This window comes from Molossus molossus, unplaced genomic scaffold, assembly GCF_014108415.1.
Source record: "Molossus molossus isolate mMolMol1 unplaced genomic scaffold, mMolMol1.p scaffold_m16_p_21, whole genome shotgun sequence".
Classification (NCBI taxonomy): domain Eukaryota; kingdom Metazoa; phylum Chordata; class Mammalia; order Chiroptera; family Molossidae; genus Molossus; species Molossus molossus.
Genome location: NW_023425357.1, coordinates 18973923 through 18997282, shown reverse-complemented (window position 1 = coordinate 18997282; position 23360 = coordinate 18973923). Strand labels below are relative to the sequence as shown.

The 23360-nt window shown below is 56.6% G+C and overlaps 1 protein-coding gene across 4 annotated transcripts in view; it reads right to left on the bottom strand.

The window, feature by feature from the left end:
• Positions 1–22788, bottom strand: part of SLC7A5 (solute carrier family 7 member 5) — a 36282-nt gene extending 13494 nt beyond the window's left edge. For all 4 annotated transcript variants that reach the window (XM_036273851.1, XM_036273852.1, XM_036273850.1 and 1 more), the window contains exons 1-2: positions 22232–22788; positions 7442–7567 (exon numbers count right to left, since the gene is read on the bottom strand). In XM_036273851.1, coding sequence (XP_036129744.1) covers positions 7442–7567; positions 22232–22772 — 667 coding nt within the window. In that variant the 5' untranslated portion in view covers positions 22773–22788. The remainder of the gene's footprint in view (positions 1–7441; positions 7568–22231) is intronic.
• Between the last annotated feature and the right edge of the window lie 572 nt (positions 22789–23360).

The window sequence follows — 23360 nt, the reverse complement described above, 5'->3', positions numbered from 1 at the left end:
AGTGGCTCTGTGCCCAGCGGCCCCCAAGGAGGTGAGACAGGAAGCAGGGCCTGTCCCCGGAGGGTCCTCTGAACTCTGCACAGCGGCTTCCAACCGCCTGCCCACCCCAGCAACCAGGACACATGCAGTGTCGTCTGGAGACACTAGGGATCATCACCCTGGAGTGGGGGTCCTCTAGTAGAAAGTGAGGGGTGGCACTTGACATCTTGCAATGCACAGGGTGCTGAATGACTGCAGTTCCCCAACGCAAACTCAAGCCTCATGCCCTCCCCCTGCCAGTCACCGGGAAGGCAGGGGTCTGGGGACCCCAGGACCCCACAGTATGACGCTGATGGCTCCTGTCACACTACAGAGTCCCCTTTGCCACCACCTCTCTTCTGAAACTTCAAAGCCACCTCAAAACTCTGCTTCCCACCCCAGGAGCCCGCACCTTCAGTCTGCCTTCCCGGCCCTAAAATGCAACCACGAACAGTACCTCCCGGGGGGCCGCCAGGGATGCGAAGCTAACACAGCCAGACATGCGGCCCTCTGGCAAGCTGCAATGTCACAGAATGCCTTGGGAACCAGACAATGCCTGCCTCCCGCCTGCCAGGATCCCCTGGAGAATCAGAGTAACTGGGGGTGGGAGCATTCAAAAGGCCCTGGGGAGCTGATTTCAGGGAAAACCAGCCCAAATTACTGTGTCATGCAGACACACCCATGGGAACCATCATCAACCCAGGAATGAGGGGGGGAACCTCCCACCCTCAGAGACGCTTCCTCAGTACATTAAGTGTGGGAGGGTGCCCGCAGCTGTGTGCATGCAGGGACAGAACCAGGATCGGTCCTTTCCCCACCACCCGGTCCCTGAATCAGAGGACAAAGGGCCCCCCAGTCCCGGCACCCCCAAGGCCTCACCTGGCCTCGGTGCACTGGGGAAGGCCTGGTCAAACGCTCACCTGGCCTCGGTGCACTGGGGAAGGCCTCACCTGGCCTCAGTGCACTGGGGAAGGCCTCACCTGGCCTCGGTGCACTGGGGAAGGCCTCACCTGGCCTCGGTGCACTGGGGAAGGCCTCACCTGGCCTCGGTGCACTGGGGAAGGCCTCACCTGGCCTCGGTGCACTGGGGAAGGCCTCACCTGGCCTCGGTGCACTGGGGAAGGCCTGGTCAAACGCTCTGCAGGCTCTGCCTGAGCCCAGGCCCGGGAGACCCACACACAGCCTGTCAATATCCCCGTCTGGGGGTGGATGTCCGGAGCCGCAGGGCTGACTCGGCCCGCCCACACTGCTTCCCCTCCTGTGAGTCTGAGGAGGGTGAGGGCTCAGCCGGGCAATGGGCACCCTCCCAGGACGGGGACTCAGGACACGGTCTGTGAGAAAGCCACCCCCCTAACTGGGGGAACATCCGCCACTGGCACCTTCGGCCTTTGGTCCCATGTTTACCCTCTGGGGTTCCACGTGACAGTCACTTCCATTGTGGAGTGTGCCGAACAGGGTCCCCCCAAATTCATGTCTACTGAGAACCTCAGAATGTTACTGATCTGGAAAAGGCTCTTTGCCAATACAATGAAGTTAAGAATTTCCAGATGGGATCATGGATCAGGGTGGGCCTGAAATTCCACGAAAGTGTCACTAAAAGACACAGAAAAGGAGGGACACAGGATGAGGCCACGTGAGGCGGAAGGCAGAATGAGTGATGATGTCACAAGCCGAGGAACCACCGGAAGCGGGAAGGGACAAGGAACCCCCTCCACTGCCGGTTTCAGAGGGAGCATGGCCCTGATCTCAGATGTCTGGCCTCCCGGACTGTGAGAGACTGTCTGTTGTCTAGAGGCCCCGGTTTACGTCATGTGCTACCGCAGCCCCGAGCACCCTGCAGACAGAGCCCAGCCAGGCCTTGCTCCCTTCAGGTCAGACCTCCCTAGAGAACTCTGCCTCACGGACACGACAGGGACGTGGCGGAACAGCCGTGGCTTCGCAACCACAGGCCAAGCGAGCAGGTGCTAGGCCTCTGGGTCACGCTCTGTAAAGTGGGCTGACCACACCAGGAGGCCTTGGCGCCCTGGGCCCCATCTGGCTAGTCAGCTCTGTGTGCCCTTAGACAGAAAGCAGACACCCACACCCTCAGAGGGGCCACACCCTGTGGCTGGCTCACTGGGGCTCCCGTTTTCCCACCTGTCTCCCCACTGGGGGCCGGGGGACTGAGTCCAGTGCCCGCTGTACCTTGGCCCTGCCTGATGTCTGGGAACAGTGATGTGGCAGGAACCTGGGTTTGGGGGAGGCGGAGAGGACAGTGCTTGTTTTCCACGGCTACTGCCCGACCGTGGTGTACGTTTCAACTCCTGGCGGAGCCTTGGCCTCAGGATCAACTTCAAGCCTCAAATCCCAGTTGGAAAGAACCCTCTTCCAACTGCACGGGGTTCAGAAACCCCTGAGAACTCACCGTGCTAGCAAAAGGCTTTGTGGCTGCACCCCACCCTTGCCGCAGCTCTGGCCCTGACGGCTGCCGGTGCAGCTGACCGCCCAGGGCGCGGTGAGCGAGCGAGGCAATGGGAAAGGGCCCAACTCCCGGGCCTTTGATTACGTCCCGGAGGGCAGCACGCAGAGCGTGTGACTGCAAACCTGGTATGCCTCTGGATGCCGAGTTAGCATGGCCGTGCAGGCCTGGAAGGACTCAATCAAAGTATCAAAGCACCCGCAGGAAAAGCGACCAACCCTCCCTCGATGGTGGCTGCACCGCCACAAGTTCTTCCCTGGCGGCCTGGGGCTCCGATACCTGCCGTGTGACTGCCACTGTGGGCATTTCAGAAGGGCAGACTGGCCTGGGGGGGGGGGGCTTGAGGCCCTGTCTCCTGGGGCACAGGCGACTGGTGCAGAGAACAGAACCCCAGCCCTTCACCCTACCCTGTTAGTATCCTGCAGTCTCAGAGGGACAACGATCCCTGACATGGATTCTGGTACCCTCAAATCCTCTCTGAGGGGGAGGTGGAACCTGGGATCACTTGACATGCTGACCACCCTCCCCCCCCCCCCCCCCTGGAAGGGAGGAGGGCCCTTTCCACTGGCCACTGAGATGCCTGGCAACGTTTCGCAACACCAAGAGAGGGCCCCAGTGCTGCGGCAGCTAGTGTTGCCTTTTCACAGACTAGGAGACCAAGGCTCTGGTAAACAAAGGGACCTGCCCAAGGGGAGCTGTCCTCGAGACCCAGACCTCCCAGGACTGACGTCTCCTCCGTGCCTCTGCCCGGCCTGTTTGCGTGGGCCTCACACCACCTCCCCTGAGAAGCCTGACACCGACCGAGCTCTTGGGTAGGACAGAGGGGCCCCTTCTGCTGAGGGCGCTCACGTCCCTGCACCAGTGCCCACCGTCACAGTCCGTGTGGGGTCGCTGACACTGCAACGTGGGAACAGCCACTGCCTCTCTGAGCCCCAACCCCATTACCTGAGAACCCAATGCAAACTGTAAAAGGGCTCGAGACCAGCCTCTGGCCCTGGGAGCACGCTGTCACTCACGGGCCTGCCTGGGCCTCCCGCGCTGCAGGGCTGCTCCTCCGGCCCGTGGCATCTCCTGTGCTTTCTCGACACCACCCCACCCCAGAACACAGGAGATAATCAACGCAGAGTCCGAGTGCCCCTGTTCCCGGGGCCAACTACACCAGGTCTCCCGGCACTTGGGGACAATGTCCTAGTGGCTGGGCGAGCTTGTGTGAGCTGCCACGGAGCCTGGGGGGCCAGGCCCTGGTGTAGAGGACGTGTCTCCTCCCGTGACCTCCCAGAGGGTATCCTGCTCGGACGCAATGCAGGAGGGGAAGAAAGCATTTTTGTGGAAACTTTTTTATCTGCCCAACTATGTACTCCGTTGTGTAACTGTTCAAGGAGACACGAATTGTCCTCCCACCGGATGCCGCAGCCCGAGCAAAACCACAAGGGTCCCATTGTGTGTCCTGCGGAAGGGACCTGGGCACGAGGGATGAGCCTTCCGCACTCCGTGCTCACCCTCCAGCCCTGGGAAAACTGCTCGGCTCTGTGAACAGCCTGACCTTGGGGCTGTGGACTTCGCAGCGTGTCGTAGGTAAGAGGCTGACAGACCCAAAAAAAAGGGGCAAAAGGAGGTGGAGGCGGCTGGCAGGCACGTCCTGAACCACAAAGTGCCCTCTGCCCACCCTGACCACCCACTTCTCTCTGTGGTCTCCCCATGCCAAGCTGCCCCCACCCACACTTCCTGCGATGGCTGCTCCAGCCACCTGGATCTGAAAGGCCCACCTGAGCTCCGTTTCCCCTCCTGAAAAGGCTGGGGGTGAATCTAGACACCTTAGATGGCGCCAGACCCCGCATACCCAGCACCGTAGCCCCCCACCCCAGCCACAGGGGTAGCCTGAGCGCCTCCCACACCCAAGATCTCAGCCCCGGGGACCCTGAAGGGCAGTCCCTTGCCAGGCTCTGTGCCTTCATCCAGGCACACCCTCTCAGAAGGGCCTTCCTGGTCTGGGCTGGAGCCCATCAGCCCGTCTGCTGTTTTCCTGTTCTTGTGTGTCCAGTGTCACCAAACCACAGAGTGACTTCTGGACGGCAGGGCCGAGTCCTCAGTGGGTCTCGGCGCAGAGCCGCACCTGGAGCTTCAGAAGGTTCTGGTGAAGAACGAGGGCGGGACTGCTCACCCGTCTTATGGCAACGAGGAAACAAGCCAACGGAGGCCAGGGGCTAACAAACGGCCAGCTGACCTTGAAGTGGGTCAGCTGGGCCCCACGCCTGAGCCCCTTCTGCAGCCCTGTGCCCACCTGGGTGCCAGGTGGGCCAGAGAGGAAGACTGCTTTAAGGCTGAGGGAAGGAGGGAGACAGTGCCCGGGCCAGTCTGCCAGACACCAGGCCGCATTCTCCAGACACAGGATGGCCAGCGGCCAATCTGAGCACATGGAGCAGAGCCTCTGCCCTCCTTCCATCAGCACGGGGATCCACCGGGATTGGGCAGGCTGCCCAAGGGGAAACAGAGTCAGACAAATGTTGTGGGTGAAGGGGGTCAACATTTTCAACAATGCGTCCTCTAGAGAGGAAGGCATTTATCTGGGAACAAAGTAAACCTCTTTAAAGAAAAACAGGAGGCAGGAATTTTGCAGACGTTGCACTGTAGCCCCAGTTCAGAAAGGAACCGCTTCGGGCGGGCGGTGGGGGTGGATGTTTGCAACAGCAACAGAATTATAAACACATTATTCAGGCTGGACAAAAGCTCTTTGCTCTCCCTACTGAAATTTGTTTTTACAAAAGTCTGGCCCCCTCCCCACCCCAACATTCCTCATCTGCCTGTATCTAATCTACCAGCCAAGTAAATGCCTTCACAAGCAAGGCTTCTATCAAACGACCCGTCTCCTAGCTGGACCAAGCGGTGGGCGCAGGATGGATTTTTCCTTCCTTCCGTCAGCCCTAACCACGCTCCATGAGGTCAAGGAGTTACTCTGAGACCCGAAAAACAAAGAGTAAGAAATGGCCTCGTCTTCAGGAAGATGCCAGAATGTGAAGTCCCAGGAAGGCTCTCAAGTACAGCGGGGGTGCCTCGGAGTAAAAGCAAATTCAGGCTCATCCAAGCCCCGCCTGGTGGGCTCACCCACAGGTAGTGTGAAGGACTTCCCGGGGGCCAGACGTCACTGGTCAGAACATGCTCCCAGGAGGTCCAGCTCCTGAAGCAGGGTGACCTAGACCACCTTCCATAGATAGTGACTGCAAATCGGGTGAAATTCTCCCTTCAATGATGATGACAATTGCAGCTATGGGAGTCGGTTCTCACTAGATACCAGGTGCCATGCTAAAGGCTTTGCATATATCAACATATTTAATAAAGATGGTCTGCCTGAATGATCTGGATTCTTGCTTCAGTTTTACTAGGTCAGCGTACACCAGAACTGTGAGCTGCTCTCTACCCCGAGACAGGACCGGCGAGGGCAGGCAATGTGGTAGTCACTCAGTCCCACACGCACCCCCTTCTCCTGAATCATAAGCATGCCCGGTGCACAGCCCCGTGGTCTGTGGATGTCAGATTCCGGTACAGTGCAGTGCCCCGTGTGGCCAGTAGGGGGAGGATGCACTCAGGGGAGTCCAGAACTGCAAGACTGGATTTCTGGGCCTCACAGGCAGAAGCCCTGAGGACACAGGTATGAGGCTGTTAGGGGTTTTTCAATCACACAATCACAGCTAGCCAGCTCCAAAGTGTGACAGAGGACGGGCTAAGACAAGATGGCAGCCACTGCTGCAGGAGGCTTCACGCTGGGGGGAGTCGACATCAGCCCCTGTGCCTACATGGGATTTTGGAAGTGGCCCAGATTCTGGTTCTCCCCGGGGCAGAGCTCTGAGCTGCTGCCAGAACCGGCTGCATGGGCTCAGCAGTGCCCTTGGTGAGCTAGGGGACACAGGGACTGGTCTCTGTGTCCCCAGCTTTCTAAAAGCACTCAGATGTCAGGGAAGGCCCCGATGCCCATCTGCCCTCCCATACACAGGGCTGAGGGGGCCTTGCTTGTGTGTCCTCATGGTGACCTCCTCTGAGGGGCCCTCAGAACCTGCCTTGGACCAGCCACTGAGGGATGGCTCCTCTGTGGATCCAAGCCAATGCCCACTCTGGGCCTGCTGTCCACCCACTCCGGGAGAAACCAGTACTTCTGTTCACCAAAGGACACCCATACGAATGTTCCTGACAGTGTTTTCCACGGTGGTGAGAAACAGGGAGGCCACCCCATCCTTGCCCCTAGAATGATAAGCAAATCATAGCGCAGTCACGAGGTCCGAGGCCCAGCACGGGAGGGTGTACCGCCACTACACGCCACTACACGCCACAGCACGGGCCGCCCCCCTGAGATGGAACAAAGCGCTGATCACAGGGGAGAGGTCGCATGGGGGACGGGGACGGGTGGGGCATCCATGGGCACAAGGGCCCTACTGGGCACTGAGATGTTCTACACCCTCCCCTGGGGGGCCGCTACCATTCACCTGTAGGGCACCTACAGTCTGCGTAGCTTCCTGGGCAAGATCTACCTCAAGAGACAGAACTAGCAACAGCTCCTCTCTGCCATGCTCGTGACGTGCCGGGCACGGTGCCAGGCTCTCTGAGAACTCCCATGTCACCATCCTACCTCCCCACCCCCGACCGTGGCAGGAGAGCGGGCTTCGGAGGACAGGGCCAATCGGTTCTCCCCGCTGCTCTGGGACAGATTTAACTTGCTGGGTGATGTTCAGTCTCTCTAACTCAACGTCAGTGCCCCGCTTCAAATGGTACCCTTCATGCTAGCATGCCAGGCCTGAGGGCCGAGGGCATTCAGAGTGGGGGACCCCCTATTAAGGGTGAGGGTGAGGGTGCAGAGCAGGTGAAGTGATGTGTCAGAACCTGGTGGATCTAGGGGCATTCAGCAGTGGGGACCCCTCCACCCTGGCACAGCAGGGACTTACAGGACCACTGTGAAGGCCCAGGGGCCGCACTCACCCTTCCCGATCTGGATGAAGCCCAGCAGAATGATCAAGGCCAGTGCCAGGAGTTTGGCGGCAGCGAAGGCATCCTGGACCCGGGTGGCAGCCTTCACGCTGTAGCAGTTCACGGCCGTGAGCAGCACTGTGGAGACAGGGCAGTGAGTGAGTCCCACTGGACAGACAGCGAGAGGAGGAACCCAGCTCCTTTGGTGGGATCGCAGCCTCTGGGACTTGTTTTGAGAAACTTGACAGCTCTCCAGGCCCAAGGTCAAAGGATGAGAGCCACAAGCTCTTGAGCTGTGATCCCGGGGGTCCCTGGGCTGTCACAAAGGACTTTTTTTTTTAATGAATACATTTCAGCCTCCTAAGGGGCTGACAATCAAAACAGCTACCTTTCCTCCCCAACCCATCCTCCACACACCTGAGTCGAGTCTTTGAGTTGAGCACTACCTTAAGACCACAGATTGATAACAAACCTGCCATTTGGAGGGGGACTGCATTCACTTTTCTGCACCTACTCAGTTTAACATAATTTTTTTTTTTTATCCCCACCCCAGGACACTTTTGCATTCATCTTCAGATAGAACAGGAGGGAGCGAGAGAGAAGCATCGACGTGAGAGAGACACATTGACTGGCTGCCACCCACATGACCCCAACAGGGGCCAGGGACAAACTGCAACTGAGGTACATGCCCTTTGTGGGAACCGAACCCAGGTCTCTCTGGACCGCGGGCTAACACTCTAACCGCTGAGCCACTCCGGCCAGGGCCAGTTTAACATAATTTATCAGGTCCACACACAGTCTACTAAACTTCTTGAAGGTGGGAAACCCTTTCTTCTGAAAGAATCTTCTAGACTCCCACAGAGTTGACAGGTGAGTGAGGTACTCTGCTAGCACAAGTCCACGTGACAAGTCAAATGGGACCATGACACCTGAAGTAAAGGGGCGTGTGATAGCCCCAGGGTCAATAAGCGGCTGTGCTCGGGTGGCCCTCGCTGGTCCAGGAAACCACACGCAAGCTCCAGTAGCAGGCGGTTCCCCCACCTGGATGGGAGCAGCGATGGAGACAGGGAGGCAGCTCATAAATGTGCCCACCAAGTGTTTAAGGATCTTGAGAGCTGGCTGGTAACACAGCCACTCTGTAAACTTACAATGAATCAAGATTAGACTAAAACAAAGGCCAGGAGCCCAACACGGATCCCTTCCCCTTTCATTATTTCTCACTCATCATGCCCTCAGGTCTCTCTGGGCTGAAGTGCTAGGCTCGTCCCAGCTCCCTGCCCATTGTGCTAGAAACCAGCCGGCCAGGCAACATTTACACCAGGAATTGGCAGGGGCACAGACGGGGGCCTTCTGTCGGAGGGCTGGTCATTAAACATTAACCAGCGTGGTGAGGGCCTCTGGGAAGGGCCTCTCCCCACCTTCCACCACATACCCATCATTTCCCCTGAAGGCTTCGGTAAGGTAAGGAAGTCTGGAAAGGCTTTATGCTCATCCTGTCTCTTTTCCAGGCAGAGCTAACCTGGGGCTGGGGGGCCCAGGTGGCATCTTTCCCCTGCTAGAGCAATTCCATGTAATTTTACTATCTGAGGGTTAAGCCCCAAAGAGATAAATCCACCCTAATTAACTGGCTGAGACGCACCAGTTCAGGTAGAAGGGAAACAGGAAATCTTCCCAGTGTGCTCTGGACAGGATGATGGGCCCCACCTCTGCCTGCTTATCTCTCCTGGAAATTACCTGACCTTAACAGCTCTCTCCATCCTGGTTGTTGCCTTCTCTGGCTGATACAATGGTTGACGGAGGTTGTATGTTATACATTAAGAAAGTTCGGGCTAAAAATGTTTTGAGGATTTGTTTTCGGCTGCTATTCCAAAGCTGAAATACTCAGAAGTCTCCCTGTCCCAGGTACGACAGCCAAGGGCTGTGACATATGAACCTGGCATGGCCCTTACTAGAGGGGACCCTGGAGGAGCCCCCTGGCTCTGAGGCTGGTGTTCTGCACCTGTCAGAGGCTCGTAGTAAGATGTGTGGCCTTGGAGTGGTGGGGGTTTAAATGAGACCGTGAGAACGTGGGCCTCCGACAAGGTGTCTATGTCACAGCCATCTCTTGCAGCAGGAGCCAAAAGGCTCAGTGGAGAGGGCTAGCGTGTGCCTGAGGCAAACAGCACCCATGGCCTTCCTCGTGTGGCTCTGGGCTGGTGACATGCTCGGTCCTGGCCTCAGGACCGGTGGGGAAAGAGCTGTCCTGTACTACGCAATCAGCACTGCCGTTCCCAGCACAGAAGAAACAAGCTCAGAGACGCCGCCTGTCCAAGGTGGTATGGACAGCCCGGGTCTCTGGAGCCCTCTGACATCCCCCAGAGGACTGACAGTGCAGGAGGGGGCGAGGAGGGTAGCAGGGGGAGTCCCTCTTCCCGGGCGTCCAGGTTAGTGTTCTCTGGTCCAACCTGCCCAGCGGCTGGGACCCAGGATAGAGGGGCCTTGGAGGACAAACCTAGGTTCTAATCTGTTCCTTCCTGCCACCAGGTCACATTACCTTGTGAGACAGGATCCTGGTTAGTTCCTGAGGCCCCTCCTCGCAAAGCACGCGTGCGCGCGCCCACACACACACACACACACACACACGCGCACACACAGCCTTCCGGCTGCAGCAAGAAGCCTGCAGATTGCATCACTCCTCCATTCACGCCGGCGGCAGGGCAGGCGGGGAGGCGTGGCCAACACGACCGCATCCTGAGGCAGCTCAGTCCCTCCAGTGACGCCAGCCCTCAGCCCGGGAGCTGCTTCCCTCTGCACAGGGGGTGGCAGCCCTGCCTTCAGCACCCACGGCGGCGCTGCCAGCGCTCGGGGCGTCAGCTCCACCTCACAGAGGAGGGTTCTGAAGCTGCAGAAGGGCGGACTGCCCGTCCAGAGCCCCCAGGCTGTGGGGGCTGTCCTGCTGTGGTGGTCACCAACACTGAGGGGGTCTTAGCTGTCACTAGGGTGGGACAAAGGCCCTCTGACACCCTAGAGCCCCCCACTGCTTACGAAGGGTGCACACCCTGCCCATTACAAGATCCAACCCAGCCCTTCCGGCCAAAACGTGCTGCGCCCCACCCAGCAGGTGCCAGAGAGCCACGCTGCCCTGAGGCGCCCCCCGCCCAAAGCAGTACCATCTCAAGACATTAAAAATGTCCATGCCCTGCCTGTCTGACTCAGTGGTCGGAGAATAGGCCTGCACACCAAAGAGGCACAGGTTCGATACCAGTCAAGGGCACGTACCTGGGTTGCGGTTTGGTCCCCCTGGTCGGGGTCATGCGGGAGGCGACCAGTCTGTGTGTGTGCGTGTGCGTGTGCATGTGTGTGTGTGTGTCTCTCCCTCCCTCCCTCCCACTCTGTCTGAAGATAAATAGAGAAGTGTCCTCTGGTGAGGATTTTAAAAAAAGAAATAAAAGTGTCCAGACTGTGGACGGGCAACGGGCCGGCGGCCCACAGCCTGGAAGGGGGAAGGAGCCGATCACAGAACAAAGGAAACTTTCTCACACGTGTTTCTTTATTAAAAGAACCAGAACACATGATGAAATTTTCATTTTCATGGACTTTGACGAGTAAACAAGCACTTCATTGTCCTCACAGTGTGCCTTTACAATTCCCGAAATGGAATCTAACCTTCAGCAAATAGGTGAATCCATCGGGCCGCCGTGTCTCGGCCCTGACGAAGGCAGTCCCGGGAGGAGCTGTGGGCGGGTTTGCCGCCCAGCTTCCTGCTTTCAACCTCACACCTGGACCAGATGCCCAGCTCCTCTGGGCCTCAGCTTCCACATCTGCGGGATGGGGGCGGATGGGCACAGTGCGAGGCTCTGGGTGGACGGAGAAGGGTTTGCTGCTGCTGTCACCATGGATATGAACTCGCAGCCCCTTCAGGGGGATTGGGAGAAAGTACTTATGCCACAGTGAGGAAGAGAATGGGATATACCAGGGCACGGCCCACCAGCAGGCTGATAAAGGTGGCAGCTATCAGGAGGGCACCCTAGCTAGAAGCCAGCCCTCTCCAGGGTTCTCTGAGCCGCACCCCAGATAAGCATGGCTGCGCTGGGGACAGCTGGGGCGAAAGAGATAAAGCCCAGCACCCTGGAGAGGAGGCGGCTCTGGACTATATGCAGATGGCATATGGTGAAGGTTCATCCCCCTTCCTCGTCCTGCTGTGACATGAGCCACCGAGCTGGCCGGCAGGGGCATCTAGCTCAACCTCAGCAAAGGAGCCGGGATCCCAGGGCTGTGCTGCAAAGTCGCCGTCCCTCTGCTAAGGGGTTCCTGGCCTTCTCCTCCCGCGGTGGCTCCGCTGTACCCCATCCTCACGTGGCTACACCTCAAGGGCCGAAAGGCTGCCCAGTGAAGAAAGACCCCTCCGCTGGGCCTCCTGCCCTCACCCCCTCAGGGGACACCTGGTTACAGTAAGAGCCCAGCTGTGAGGTCCAGCTCCAGTGCTGGCTTGATTGGGTGACTCGGTTCAGATCAAACACAGCCCACAGGGGCAGCATGTCCCCCAAGGCCACAAGAGCCGAGGACACTGGCTGGGCACAAGCTTGACGACCCACAGCGGCTTCTCCCCTCGATCTGTTATTTCTCAGGACCCCGTTGGGCAGAGCCTCTGTGACTCTCCCCAACCCTGAGCAGTGTATCTTGGGGGTTTTCACTCACCAGTGTGACTTGAGATCCCCCACTCTCTCTGCTTCCCCATCTGGGTGGTGCTTTCTACACAAGGTTTTGGGGTCCTCGACAAAAAGGGCCAATTCTTGGGGCAAAGGCAGTCTGAGACCTGTGAGCAATGCTGCCTCACCAGGTGGGGTCCCGCTGTCGGAAACTGCCCGGGAGGGGTCGAGATGCCAGGCAAATGAGCGTCGTTTGACTCAGAGCTTGGCCACCGGTCCTGAGAGACAAAGGAAGTAGCCAGCAGGCTGTGCCAGTGTTCCAGGAAGCTCTTCCAGCCTAGTCTCCCGGGCTCGCCCAGGGCAGCAGCTGGCACCAGGCTGACCACTGTGACTGAGGCTGGTCCGAGACCCAAGCGCAGGCAGCCACCAGCCTGCTGACCTGGAGCCAGACCCCACCTGTCAGACATCTCAGCACTCACTGGGCATCTGGACCCTCAGCCCTGGCTACAGGTGGGCTGGCTCCTAGGACGACCTCCAGGGACCACTCGGGACAGTGTGACCCAGGTGACTAGGAGAGCTGCCACCAACAGCGCTGACCACCGAAGGGGTGTCCAGTCGCTCTGTGGGTTCTTGTTCCGCCTTATTCATCCAAATCTACCCAGTACACACAGGGACCCAGGGTTTGGTGGGCGCACAGTGGACACCCTCCTCCCCAGACCCTTGAAGCCCAGATGTCCCCTGGGCTCCGTGCGAGCCCCTGCGCACAGCTAGCCCCACTCCTCACCCTCCCAGCATTTCTCCATTTGTTGCCTTAAGGCTCTCACCCCTCCTAACGAAAAACGGGGTCTCACACTCCAGGGTGTGTCAGTCCCCTGGAGGCCTTAGAATCTGCAGACCCCACTTAAGAGAAGCAGGGGGTAACTTTCCTGATACATAAATCACTTTTCCTGGGCCCCAAGAAAACAAATGTGCGTGACCTGACGACACAAACCATGTGACCTCCCTTCCAGGATGCACTGGGTGCTGAGCAGCCCAGGTCGACGGTGGCTGCAGACCTCATCCCGACTGCTGGCCACGGAAGGAAAACGAAGCAACTCCCGGGACAGGGACTTGTTCAGGTGGGACCCCAGTCTCCCTGGAGCAAAGGGAAGTGCTCCAAGTCAAGAGGCTGCCACCTGAGGGAGAGGCAGGACATGAAATCTGGAGTCCCAGGGGGCACATTGGCCCTCAAGCCCCTCCCCGACTCCATGCACTGATTTCTGCAAAAACGATATCACTAATAGGCCAGCATCACATTTCAAATTGCCCGTGACCAACCCAAGAACACGTGTTTCCATTTTTAACCAGGGCTGGGTTACGCCTGACCACACGGAGTGGCCCCCGCCCAGGTGAAGAGGCCAGCCAGCATCAGAAGTAAGGCTGACTCGTTCGTTTCAGAACACTCCTGAGGGAGGCAGCTCAGGAGACCCCACAAACAGCAACCTCTCTCTTTACTGGGCTCTTTGGAAGCAAGAGTCCTGGAGAACAGGGAGGTTCCCGAAGGGCCCCCTAAATCCAAGAACAGCCAGGACTGACAGGAGGGAGGCCTGCCCCCTGGCTCTGAAACCCAAGGGAGTTTGGACATGCTGTGTGACCCTGGGCAGGTTACTTAGCCTGTCTGAGCCTGGTTCCTCATCCAATAAGCAGGAATGCTGCCCTCCTGCTTTGTGGGTGAGTTATGCAAACACACTGTCTGGCACCCCATCAAGGATTAGTTTTAGTTTGATTGGTCACTGCTGAGGGTGAAGATTTGCTGAGCAAATCAAATCTGTCTATGCAAGGGGGTCTCAGCAGTTAGGAGTCTCCATCACTGGCTAAATGCAGAGATACAAGCATACATCTATGGGCAGAAACCCCCACCCCTCTCCAACCCTCTGTTCACTGCAGAGAGGCTCCTCCCTCTGCCCCTACGGGACAATCGTGACTCCCCCATTTACCTGTGACCAGGCCAAAACAGACCCTCACATTCCCTCTGTGCTTTAGCAGTGATGAGCTGAACCACCGGTCCCCACTGATCTATCAAATCAAAATGCTTGTTAACCAAACTGTTTCAGCTTCTCTCCTTCCCCGGATCCCTGAATCTGGCCTCCTCAACCCCAGCCAGCAGACAGCCCCTCCTAACAGGCTGGCCTGGGAGCAAACCTTCTCCACTCTTCGTCCCTCCCAGCCACCCTCACCCCACACCCACCTCCAGTCCTTTCCCCCTCTCGGAGGAGGTCTTAATGTCCTCAGACCCACACCCTACAGGCACAACGGCACAGGGCACCCAGACCCACCAGAAGTGGCTCCCGCCAGGTCCCACCTTCTCTCGCCGCTGCAGTCCTAGCAGCCTCCTCTCCACGCGTGGAGGAGCTGCAGCTCCTGGGCCCCCAGAGTGCTCACTGCTCCCTCACCAGGCACACCTGCTCTGTCATGTTTAATTCCTGACACCAGACCCTTGCTGTCTGACTCACGCTCTCTGCAGGCACAACCCACCCACGCACCCCTGCCCTGCTCTGGGCTCTGAAACACAGGCCCAGAGGAGCTAAGCACCTGGCCCATGTCCCACAACCCAAGGACTCACAAGGACTCAAAGAGCTCGAGAGACAGAGCCAGGGCCCCGCTTAGGCCGTCTGCAGCGGCCCCGGCCTTCCGGCCGATCAGGCTGATAGGGTTCCCCAGAAGGGAACCAGACAAAGACATAGCCCCACAGCCCATGTGAGTGCCAAGGGCTGAATCCTGTACTGTCCTGGGCAACTCACACAGAGACAACATGCTGGGCTGGCTATGGGGCTGCAGGGGGGTCACAGTGGGCCACAGAGCTCATGTCTGCAGGGGAGTGGCCTCTGTTCTGTATCGGCTACTCTCTGAGTGACTTACAGATGACCAAGTCTCAGCAGCGACAGATGTCAGCCAGCAACCAAGGTCAGAATGACTCAGAGCACAGATCGGGTTGCGTGTATCATGCTCCCAGAGCCCGAATGGGAAGTCGGTACTAATTCTTCACATACAGGCAAAACCCACTGGGGGAAGGGATGGGCGTGACCATGAGAAATGCCCTGCCTGGGGTAGCCCACCCTCCGGAGCAAGAGCAGGAACTCAGCATCCTGTTGGGATTGAGGAAAGAGCTGAGTGAGGTCCTGCTGCCATTGTGTAGATGGGACCCCAACCATCAGAGCCAAAAAGCTGCTAGACTGGGCAGCAGTCCTGTTGGTGGAGACAGAATGGGGCAAAGCCCAGGGGTGGGAACAGGTGCACAAGGGGCAACTGACCCTGGCCACAACCCAGACAAGGGCCTGGGAAGGTGACACCAACCGGTGGTGTAGAATCACATGGCCCCCCGTAGTCCCCAACACCTGCTGTGAGTCATGGAAGGAGGGGACAGGAACTGAAGGCCAGTGTGGACACAGGACAGGGCCTATGGCCACTGGGCAGCTGGAACCCACGGGGTGGCCATTGGCCCACTCTGCCCTAGAAGCTCATTTGCAATGTGATTTTGATAGAAAGATAAAAGTATACAAGGAGCCTGGCAGCCCAGAGAAGGGGAGAAGCCGCTTGCCAGGAGTCTGGGATTAGATGAACCTCAGATCCACGTGTCCTTGTTCCAGCCAACTGGATGCCTGGACGTGGATTCAGACACCATTCCAGACCCCTGGCACCCACCACCCTCGCCACAGGCTTGGTCATGTGTCCCCACATAGCTGAAGACAAAAGGCAGTTCAGCGTGGAGGAGGGTGCATAGCCTGTACTCCCAGCCCACTTTGCCTCAGTTTCCCCAGCCACAAGATGGGAATGACACCGCTGATTTCACAGGCTGAAGCGCAGAGCACGTGGGAAGAAGAGAATCCAAGTGCACCAGCTAGAAAATGTCCGGTCTGTTTCCGCCCTGATCGGGGCCCCTCTCGAGGGTAGGGGCGGCTTCCAAGCCTGGGCCAGGGCCTTAGGGGACCCGAACACGGTATGACCACACAGTTTGGAATGAACATGTCTGCTACACATTTCTGGGCAGAGCCCACACATTCCATAGGATTATCAAAGGGGGCTGTGACCCAGGGAAAAACGGTTAGAAATCATTGCCGGCATCTCCCACCTTCCTGGGAGTCAGATGCTTCTGTGAAGGACCAAACAGGACCCAGCCCGGTCCCATGACTCGGCCCGACTCGCTCCAGCGGCTGGACCACTTTCATGTCTGGCAGGCAAGTCGGCTTTCAGTGCTAATGACGGGCTGTCATCTGCACTGAGCTCGTGGCTTGCGATTCTGGGATTGCCAGCTCCTTTGAAACACCCAGAAGCCTTTGCCTCACACATCAAGGGGCTTAGCCCTGGCGGCTGGCAGGCGGCCAGATCCCCTGAACCAGGCCTCATGGTGACAGGCCTGGTTGGAGTCCCAGGGACACAGTGGTGGACACCCTGTATGGCGTCCCACATCCCCAGCAGAGGGTCACTGCCCAGCGCTGATGGAAACAAGCCAGGCAGCTAGAAGACTGGGGGTGGGGTGGGTGCTGTTATGGTCTCCCCTGCCCCCTCTAATCATCTAATCATCATCCCAACTGACCAACTTACCTGCAAGTCAGCTGGCCATGGCCAAACCTACACCTCACCCACGCCCTTCACCCTGACCTGGAGAGGATCTGACAGCCCCTGAGGCAGTGGGGCTGAAGTTGCGTGTGTGATGAGCATCTCATCAGCTCAGATCCCAGGGGGAAAGGCTGACATGCACCTCCGGCTTCCCCCCTCCTTCTCTCCACCCTCTCTTCTTCCTTCTTTTCTCTGAACCAGAAAAGAGCAAGTTCTAGGACAGCTCGAGATGTTACAGGTGAACATCACACAGAGGACAGTGTGGAGAGTAAGTCACAGCCACCGTGTGACTGGGTCCCCCTGTGTCATCGTGAAATATACCTTGGCCTGGAGTCCTCAAAAACACCCAGGCAGGGCTGGGACAAATCCCCATTTCACGTATGTGTAAACTGAGGCTTGAAAGTCCTAGTGAATGTCTCGAAACAGCACCCAGGTCTGTCCACGTGCACAGCGTAGACTCTTTACCTGACACCAGGTGGAAAATAGTCAAGCCATGGGTCCCCAGAGGAACAACAGCTGGGAACCCCCCACCCTCACCCCATGTGGATCTGCCCAAGTAAGGCTCATGGTGGGGGCCTAACTCAGTGTAGGGGAGCCTGGGCCACCTTGTCCATCTCCATGACGACAGGGAAGGAGGAGGGTGGGCAACCAGTGGTCTTCGGCAGCCAATTCCCTAACACCTACACATCCTGGGTAGGGTGACCACGACTCAGACAGGCTCCAAGTCTTTTCACAACTCGGCCTAGGGAGAAGTGGACCCATTCAGATCCCTTCTGAGAGCTTCTCCCTTGAAATAAAGTGCCAATGAGACCACCGCTGAGTTTCTGAACCACAGCTGCCCTCACACACAAGACCCTCCACGGGCCCGGAGGGAAGGATACACTGCCCCAGGCAAGTCCAACTGGAGAGAACTCCACTCCAATCCGAGTGAGTGACTGTCACACAGAGAACCCGGACTCACCTGACTTCGGCAACCACTAACAAGTTTTCATTAAGCAACAAATAACCAGAGGAAACCTTGCCTTGTATCAAATTCCACATGGCCATCAAGAAAGCCTTGCAGAGCTAGCTTCTCACCATGTTGACTCACTAAGACGGTGAGAACACCAGAGCCATGCTGTGAAGGGGGCTGTCTCATCTCATCATTTCTACGCCAGACCTACAAGATCCCCCCCCATTGATACTGTCCCCAGGATCACTCCAAGCACCAAAGCCAAACCACTTCACGGCACAATTTTTAACAAGCGGAAGGAAACCGTTGTGGGATGTGCGCAGGGGACTGAACAGATCCACCAGCCGAGTGGAAACTGCGCTCCAGAATCCAGGACACCCTGGAAAGGGTCCCAGGGCCCTTGGAGGGGACACCCCGCAGAAAGAAAGCCACCCCGGGGGGAACACGCCCGCAGGGATGGGCTCAAGGAAGAAAGCGGTGCAGACAGAACACCCTTTCTCTACTCAAGAAAAAAGTCTAGAAACCCGCTTTCGTGGGATAATTAAAGAGCCCAGGGAAGTTTCTGTGGGAACTTCCACTGACTTCTCAGAAGCACCCTCCTTGGACAACCAGAACCTTGCACTGTCTAGTGGCACCTTGGTTCTTGAATTCATTCCCGAAGACTGTTCGAAACACGATTTGTTCCAAAACTCAATCATTTTTTTCCCCATTAGAAATCATGTAAATTGAATTAATCTGTTCCAGATCCCGAACTGATTCCGCTTTAACCTTCCTGATACAGTACATGTCTAATGTACTGTTCAATCCTCAAACAAACACTTCTTGTCTTGGCCAGAGAGGCTCAGTGATTAGAGCGTCGGCCTGCGCACTGAAGGGTCACGGGTTCGATTCCCAGTCAAGGGCCTGTACCTGGGTTACAGGTTTGATCCCCGGCCTGGGTCAGGGCTCAGGTGGGAGGCAACCAATTGATGTGTCTCTTTCACATCGATGTTTCTTCTCTCTCTCCCCTCCCTCCCTCTCTTTCACTCTCTCTAAAAAAGAAAAAAAAAAATGAATGGAAAAAATATCCCTGGGTGAGGATTAACAAAACAAACAAACAAACAAACACGTATTTTCTTAAACTCATCAAACCATCCCAATCAGCCTTAAACGAATCACTTTTAGTATTCGTTCCAGGGGTGCAGCATCTTCACTTTTTCATACATCACTGCACCCCCAAATGCTGTCACAGGCCAACTGCTTTTTGTGTATCCAAATCAACAATAGTGTTTCTACCTCTCCAACTGCCCGGGATTGTTGTTTCGTGAGCACGTTCACACCCTTAGCAAACATCAGCACACCACATGGCCTCTTTAGGTTTTAAAATTGTACAAAACACCCATTTCACCAGCCAAAAAAGAAAGAATAGATTCACAGCACAGTCAAGGAGAAGGACTCGATCTCTCCTTTATGGCCTGAGGGATGCTTTTTGTCATGCTGATGTATCAGCTCAAAAGGGTTGTCAGGTCAAGAACTGAAGTTTTGTTAGAAAATGGAGACTTTTTCCTGAACAACTTGGCCCAGACAACTTGGCTGAGAACCTAGTTGTTCAAGATGGGAGACTTTCGAGAACCAAGATTTGACTCTATTGGATGAGAACAGCCATGCCAGTCCAGCAGAGTTCTGTCAGCCTTGGACAAGCCCGTGTGTCTCTGCAGACCAAGTAAGGCTCTAAACTACGCTTGCTTTTGCAGACGGCACATCCCTCTGTGTTACTGAAAATCCCCTTTCCATCAGAGAAAGCCACACACATACACACACGTGCATCACACATTCACACAGGAGGGTCAAAGAAAAAGAGCTACGAAAGCTGATCAACACGTGGAAAAAAGTCACCCTCACCCCCTACCAAAATGGGTGCTATTGGCATGACCTGCCCCACTGGGCTCACAACGCCAGAACAGCAGTGGCCGCAGCATATCCGCTGTAGCCCTCTAGACTCTATCTAAGGATTTACTTATGTAAACCTGAAAGTTAAAAAAAGTAAGGGATCCTTTTTTTTTTTTTAATCCTCACCCAAGGACATTTTTGCACTTTATCTTGAGATACAGAGTGGGAGGGAGAGAAGGAAGAAGAGAGAGAGAGAGAAATATCTATGTGAGAAAGACACATCGAGTGGTCGCCACCCACACAACCCCAACAGGGACCAGGGACAAACTGCAACCGAGGTACGTGCCCTTAACAGGAACCGAACCTGGGCCTCTCTGGTCAGTGGGCCGATGCTCTAACCACTGAGCAAAACTGGCCAGGGCAAGGGATCCATTTTTAAAGACTAGAGAGGGGGCCCTTTAAAGATACTATCTATTTCATTACATACATTCTGGGCCCAAACATAATATAATATCTAGCAATTATGAAAATTGGACAATTAAAATTTTCCTAATGACAAAACAACCCAACAAAGTCATCTTGCCTTTAGAGGGGCTTTTCCTTAGCCAGCCCAATGCATCATCCCATAAAACCCTCATCTCAAAGCCCACCAGAAGCCAGAGGTGTTCCTATTTCAGGCACATAGACTATTGCTAAGACTATTCCTAGATTTAGACCAAAGTTTTTGTTTGTTTGGTTTTTTAAGTATGTTTTAATTGATTTTTTAGAGAGAGAGATAGAAACTTCGGTGTGAGAGAAACATCGATCAGCTGCCTCCTGCACACCCCCTACTGGAGATAGAGCTCGCAACCCAAGCATGTGCCCTGACTAGGAATCGAACCAAGACCTCTCAGTCCATGGAAGGATGCTCAATCCACTGAACCACACTGGCGATGCTAGACCACAGTTTGTAAAGCTGAGATCCATATCACTGAGACCTCACCCCCCCAAAAGGCAAATACTGTCCCTTCATCCTGCGTGACTTCCTGCCTGTTCAGAGTGTCTCAGGATCTCAGCAGCCAAACAGAGCTACACTGAGTTCTGCCTTCTGGATACGCCACTTTCCGGGGCATGTCTTGGAGTTCTAAAATACCAGCCCTCACTGCACAGTGACACTGATGCAGGAAACCCAGTCCACATACTCCACAAGGCCAACAAGACCAGCAGGAAGCCACTTCAACTAATTGCACAGTCCCTGAGTTTCACCTCTCAGACCTGAAACCATGAATGGACCCTCCTCTCTCTGTACTTATACGCACAACAGATTCGGGCAATCCTCAGGGTGGTAGCTCTGAAAGCAGGATGCTTCCATCTTGCAAGCCTCCCTAGAGGTTGGCCAAGGGATAGGTGGACCAACTGCCCGCAGCTAAAAAGAAAATCACATTACATTTGGTTCACCCCCACCCCTGAAACCCCATGAGAAAACTGTTTTGCAAAGCAGCACTTTTCTCTGGCCTGTTTCACTCTTAGATGAAGAACATCCAAAGAACATGCCTACCAACATACCAGGACCATGCCTACCAACATACTAACACTGTAGTGTGGAGGAGAGACTGTTCCATGAAGGGGATGGCAGCCTGACTGCGGCCAGAACAGATTACTTCCCATAAATCCCCGCAGAGACTGTCCAATCCCTTCCTATGCCCCAAATGTGCTGGTTCCTGGAACAGGTCCTTGCCCTGCCCTGGGCAAGTATGTAAAAAGGTGTTTTCCCCCTATCAAGGAGAGCCCGCCTCCTTGAGCACACCCCACTACCCCTTTCCACCCTGCTCTGTCCTACATAATTCTTTAGGCCCTGACACGTGGCACATATGACAGCCATGCTGTCTTGCCAATGTCCAGATGTGCCTCCTATGTAAGTTCCTTTAATAAACTCTCAATGTAATGATGTCCTCAGCCCTTCTTTGGTCTCTGGTCCCCAGAAAATGTTATATAACATGCGTCCACCAACACACTGGGACCAAGCCCACCAACACACCTGGACCATGCCCACCAACATACTAACACCCTGTCCACCAACACATTAGGACTGTGTCTTCCAATACACCAGCACGTTCCCCACCAACATTAGGACTATGGCCAATGGTTCTCAGTACAACTTGAGGCCCCCAAATCCACCCCAATACACACAAACTTAATCTACAAACACCCTTTCTTTTTTTTACTACTTAAGGCAATCTTCAGGGGATTCAACACTTCTGCTTACACAGAATTGTATTACAGTTTTTTTTTTTTGTATGAGTCAGTCTCTACTGATTCCTAATAAACCAGTTTGGAGAAGACAAAATGAATGAACGTTTTTTTAAACCGCCATTCGCCTCCATAAACAGCACTGAGAGCTCAAACAGGAAATTCGCGTTTTGCTCCACGTGGGTGTCTTGCAAGAGAAGGAATATTGCTCAGCTCCAACGGAAAGGAATGGTCCAGGTGGGGACGTGGAACGCCCACAAGAGGCTGGGGGCAGGAACCCCGCTGTCCAGTCACTGCGGAATTTCCAAGGTGATGTGTAAATGAATGAATGAGACACACGTGGGTTCCAGACCTTAGCCTAGAGCCGCGGGGATGGCCTGGGAATGCGAAATAGCCCAGGGACATGATGGCCGAGGGGTGCGGGGTTGGACGGGATACGAAGATGGCCGGGGGTGCGAGAACGGTCGGGAGATGAGGGATGGCGGGGGCCCTCCACCCCACCCAGGCCGGGCCCTCGCTGGTACTCACGCACGCAGAGGCAGGCCACGAGCTTAGCGGCCTCCTCGGGCACCGGGCAGGTAGGGAAGAGCGGTTTGAGCAGGTAGGTGGCGAAGACGAGCGCCACGATGTACTGCGAGGAGGGCCGGATGATGAGCAGCTCGATCCAGAGCTTGAGGAAGGCGGGCAGCGAGCCGTAGACCTCGAGCATGTAGGCATAGTCACCGCCCGATTTGGAGATGGTGGTGCCCAGTTCAGCATAACAGAGGGCGCCCACGATCGAGAAGACACCACACACGGCCCAAATCACCAGCGCCAGCCCGGGAGAGCCCGCCTCCTTGAGCACTCCGGTGGGCGTCACGAAGATGCCCGAGCCGATGATGGTGCCCACGATGATGGCAACGCCGTTGATCAGCGTTATGTTGCGCTGCAGGGTCACGCCCTCGCCCCCAGCGCCCTCCGCGCCCTCGGTTCGCTTCGCCGCCAGCATCCGTTCTCTGGCCTGCAGCTCCTCCTCCTCGGCCGCCGCAGGGGCCGCCGACGCGCGCCTCTTCGGGCCCTCGCCCGCCATGCTACCGCCTCGCCAAGGTCCGGAGCACACACGAGGCGCACGCGGCCGGCCAGACAGGACCGCCCTGGTCTCTCGGCAGCAGCTTTTCTACGCCAGACCCCGCCCCGCCTCTAGGCTCCGCCCCCGGCCCACCTCGCCCCGCCCAGCCTCTGTGCCTAGCACCGCCTCCTTATACCTGCCTTCACCCCGCCCGGCTCGAATCGCCGCCCGTCCCGCCCCGCGCCGCTGGCACCGCCCAGCCCCCACGCCAGGCTCCGCCTTCCAGCTTCGCGCAGGTGCAGTCGGCTAACCACTTCCCGCCCGGCTTAGTGAACAGGCTCGGCCCCACGTGGTCCGGGGGGTGGAGCGCCCGGCCTCGCTCGCTCTCTTGAGTTCCCGCATTGTCCCAGCCCTGCTCCCGCGGAAGCCCAAAACGCGCACCCGTGGACCCCGCTGCCCATAGGGGCCTGAATGCGACTGGGCGGTCGGGGCGCCCCACTCTTGCCCCAGGCTGGGAGCAGACAGTGTAGTAGGGCCGGCCTGGGGCCAACACGCAGGAAGGGTGGGATTTAGGGTGATTCTGGGGCTCAGAAGAGGCTTTCCTGCTCC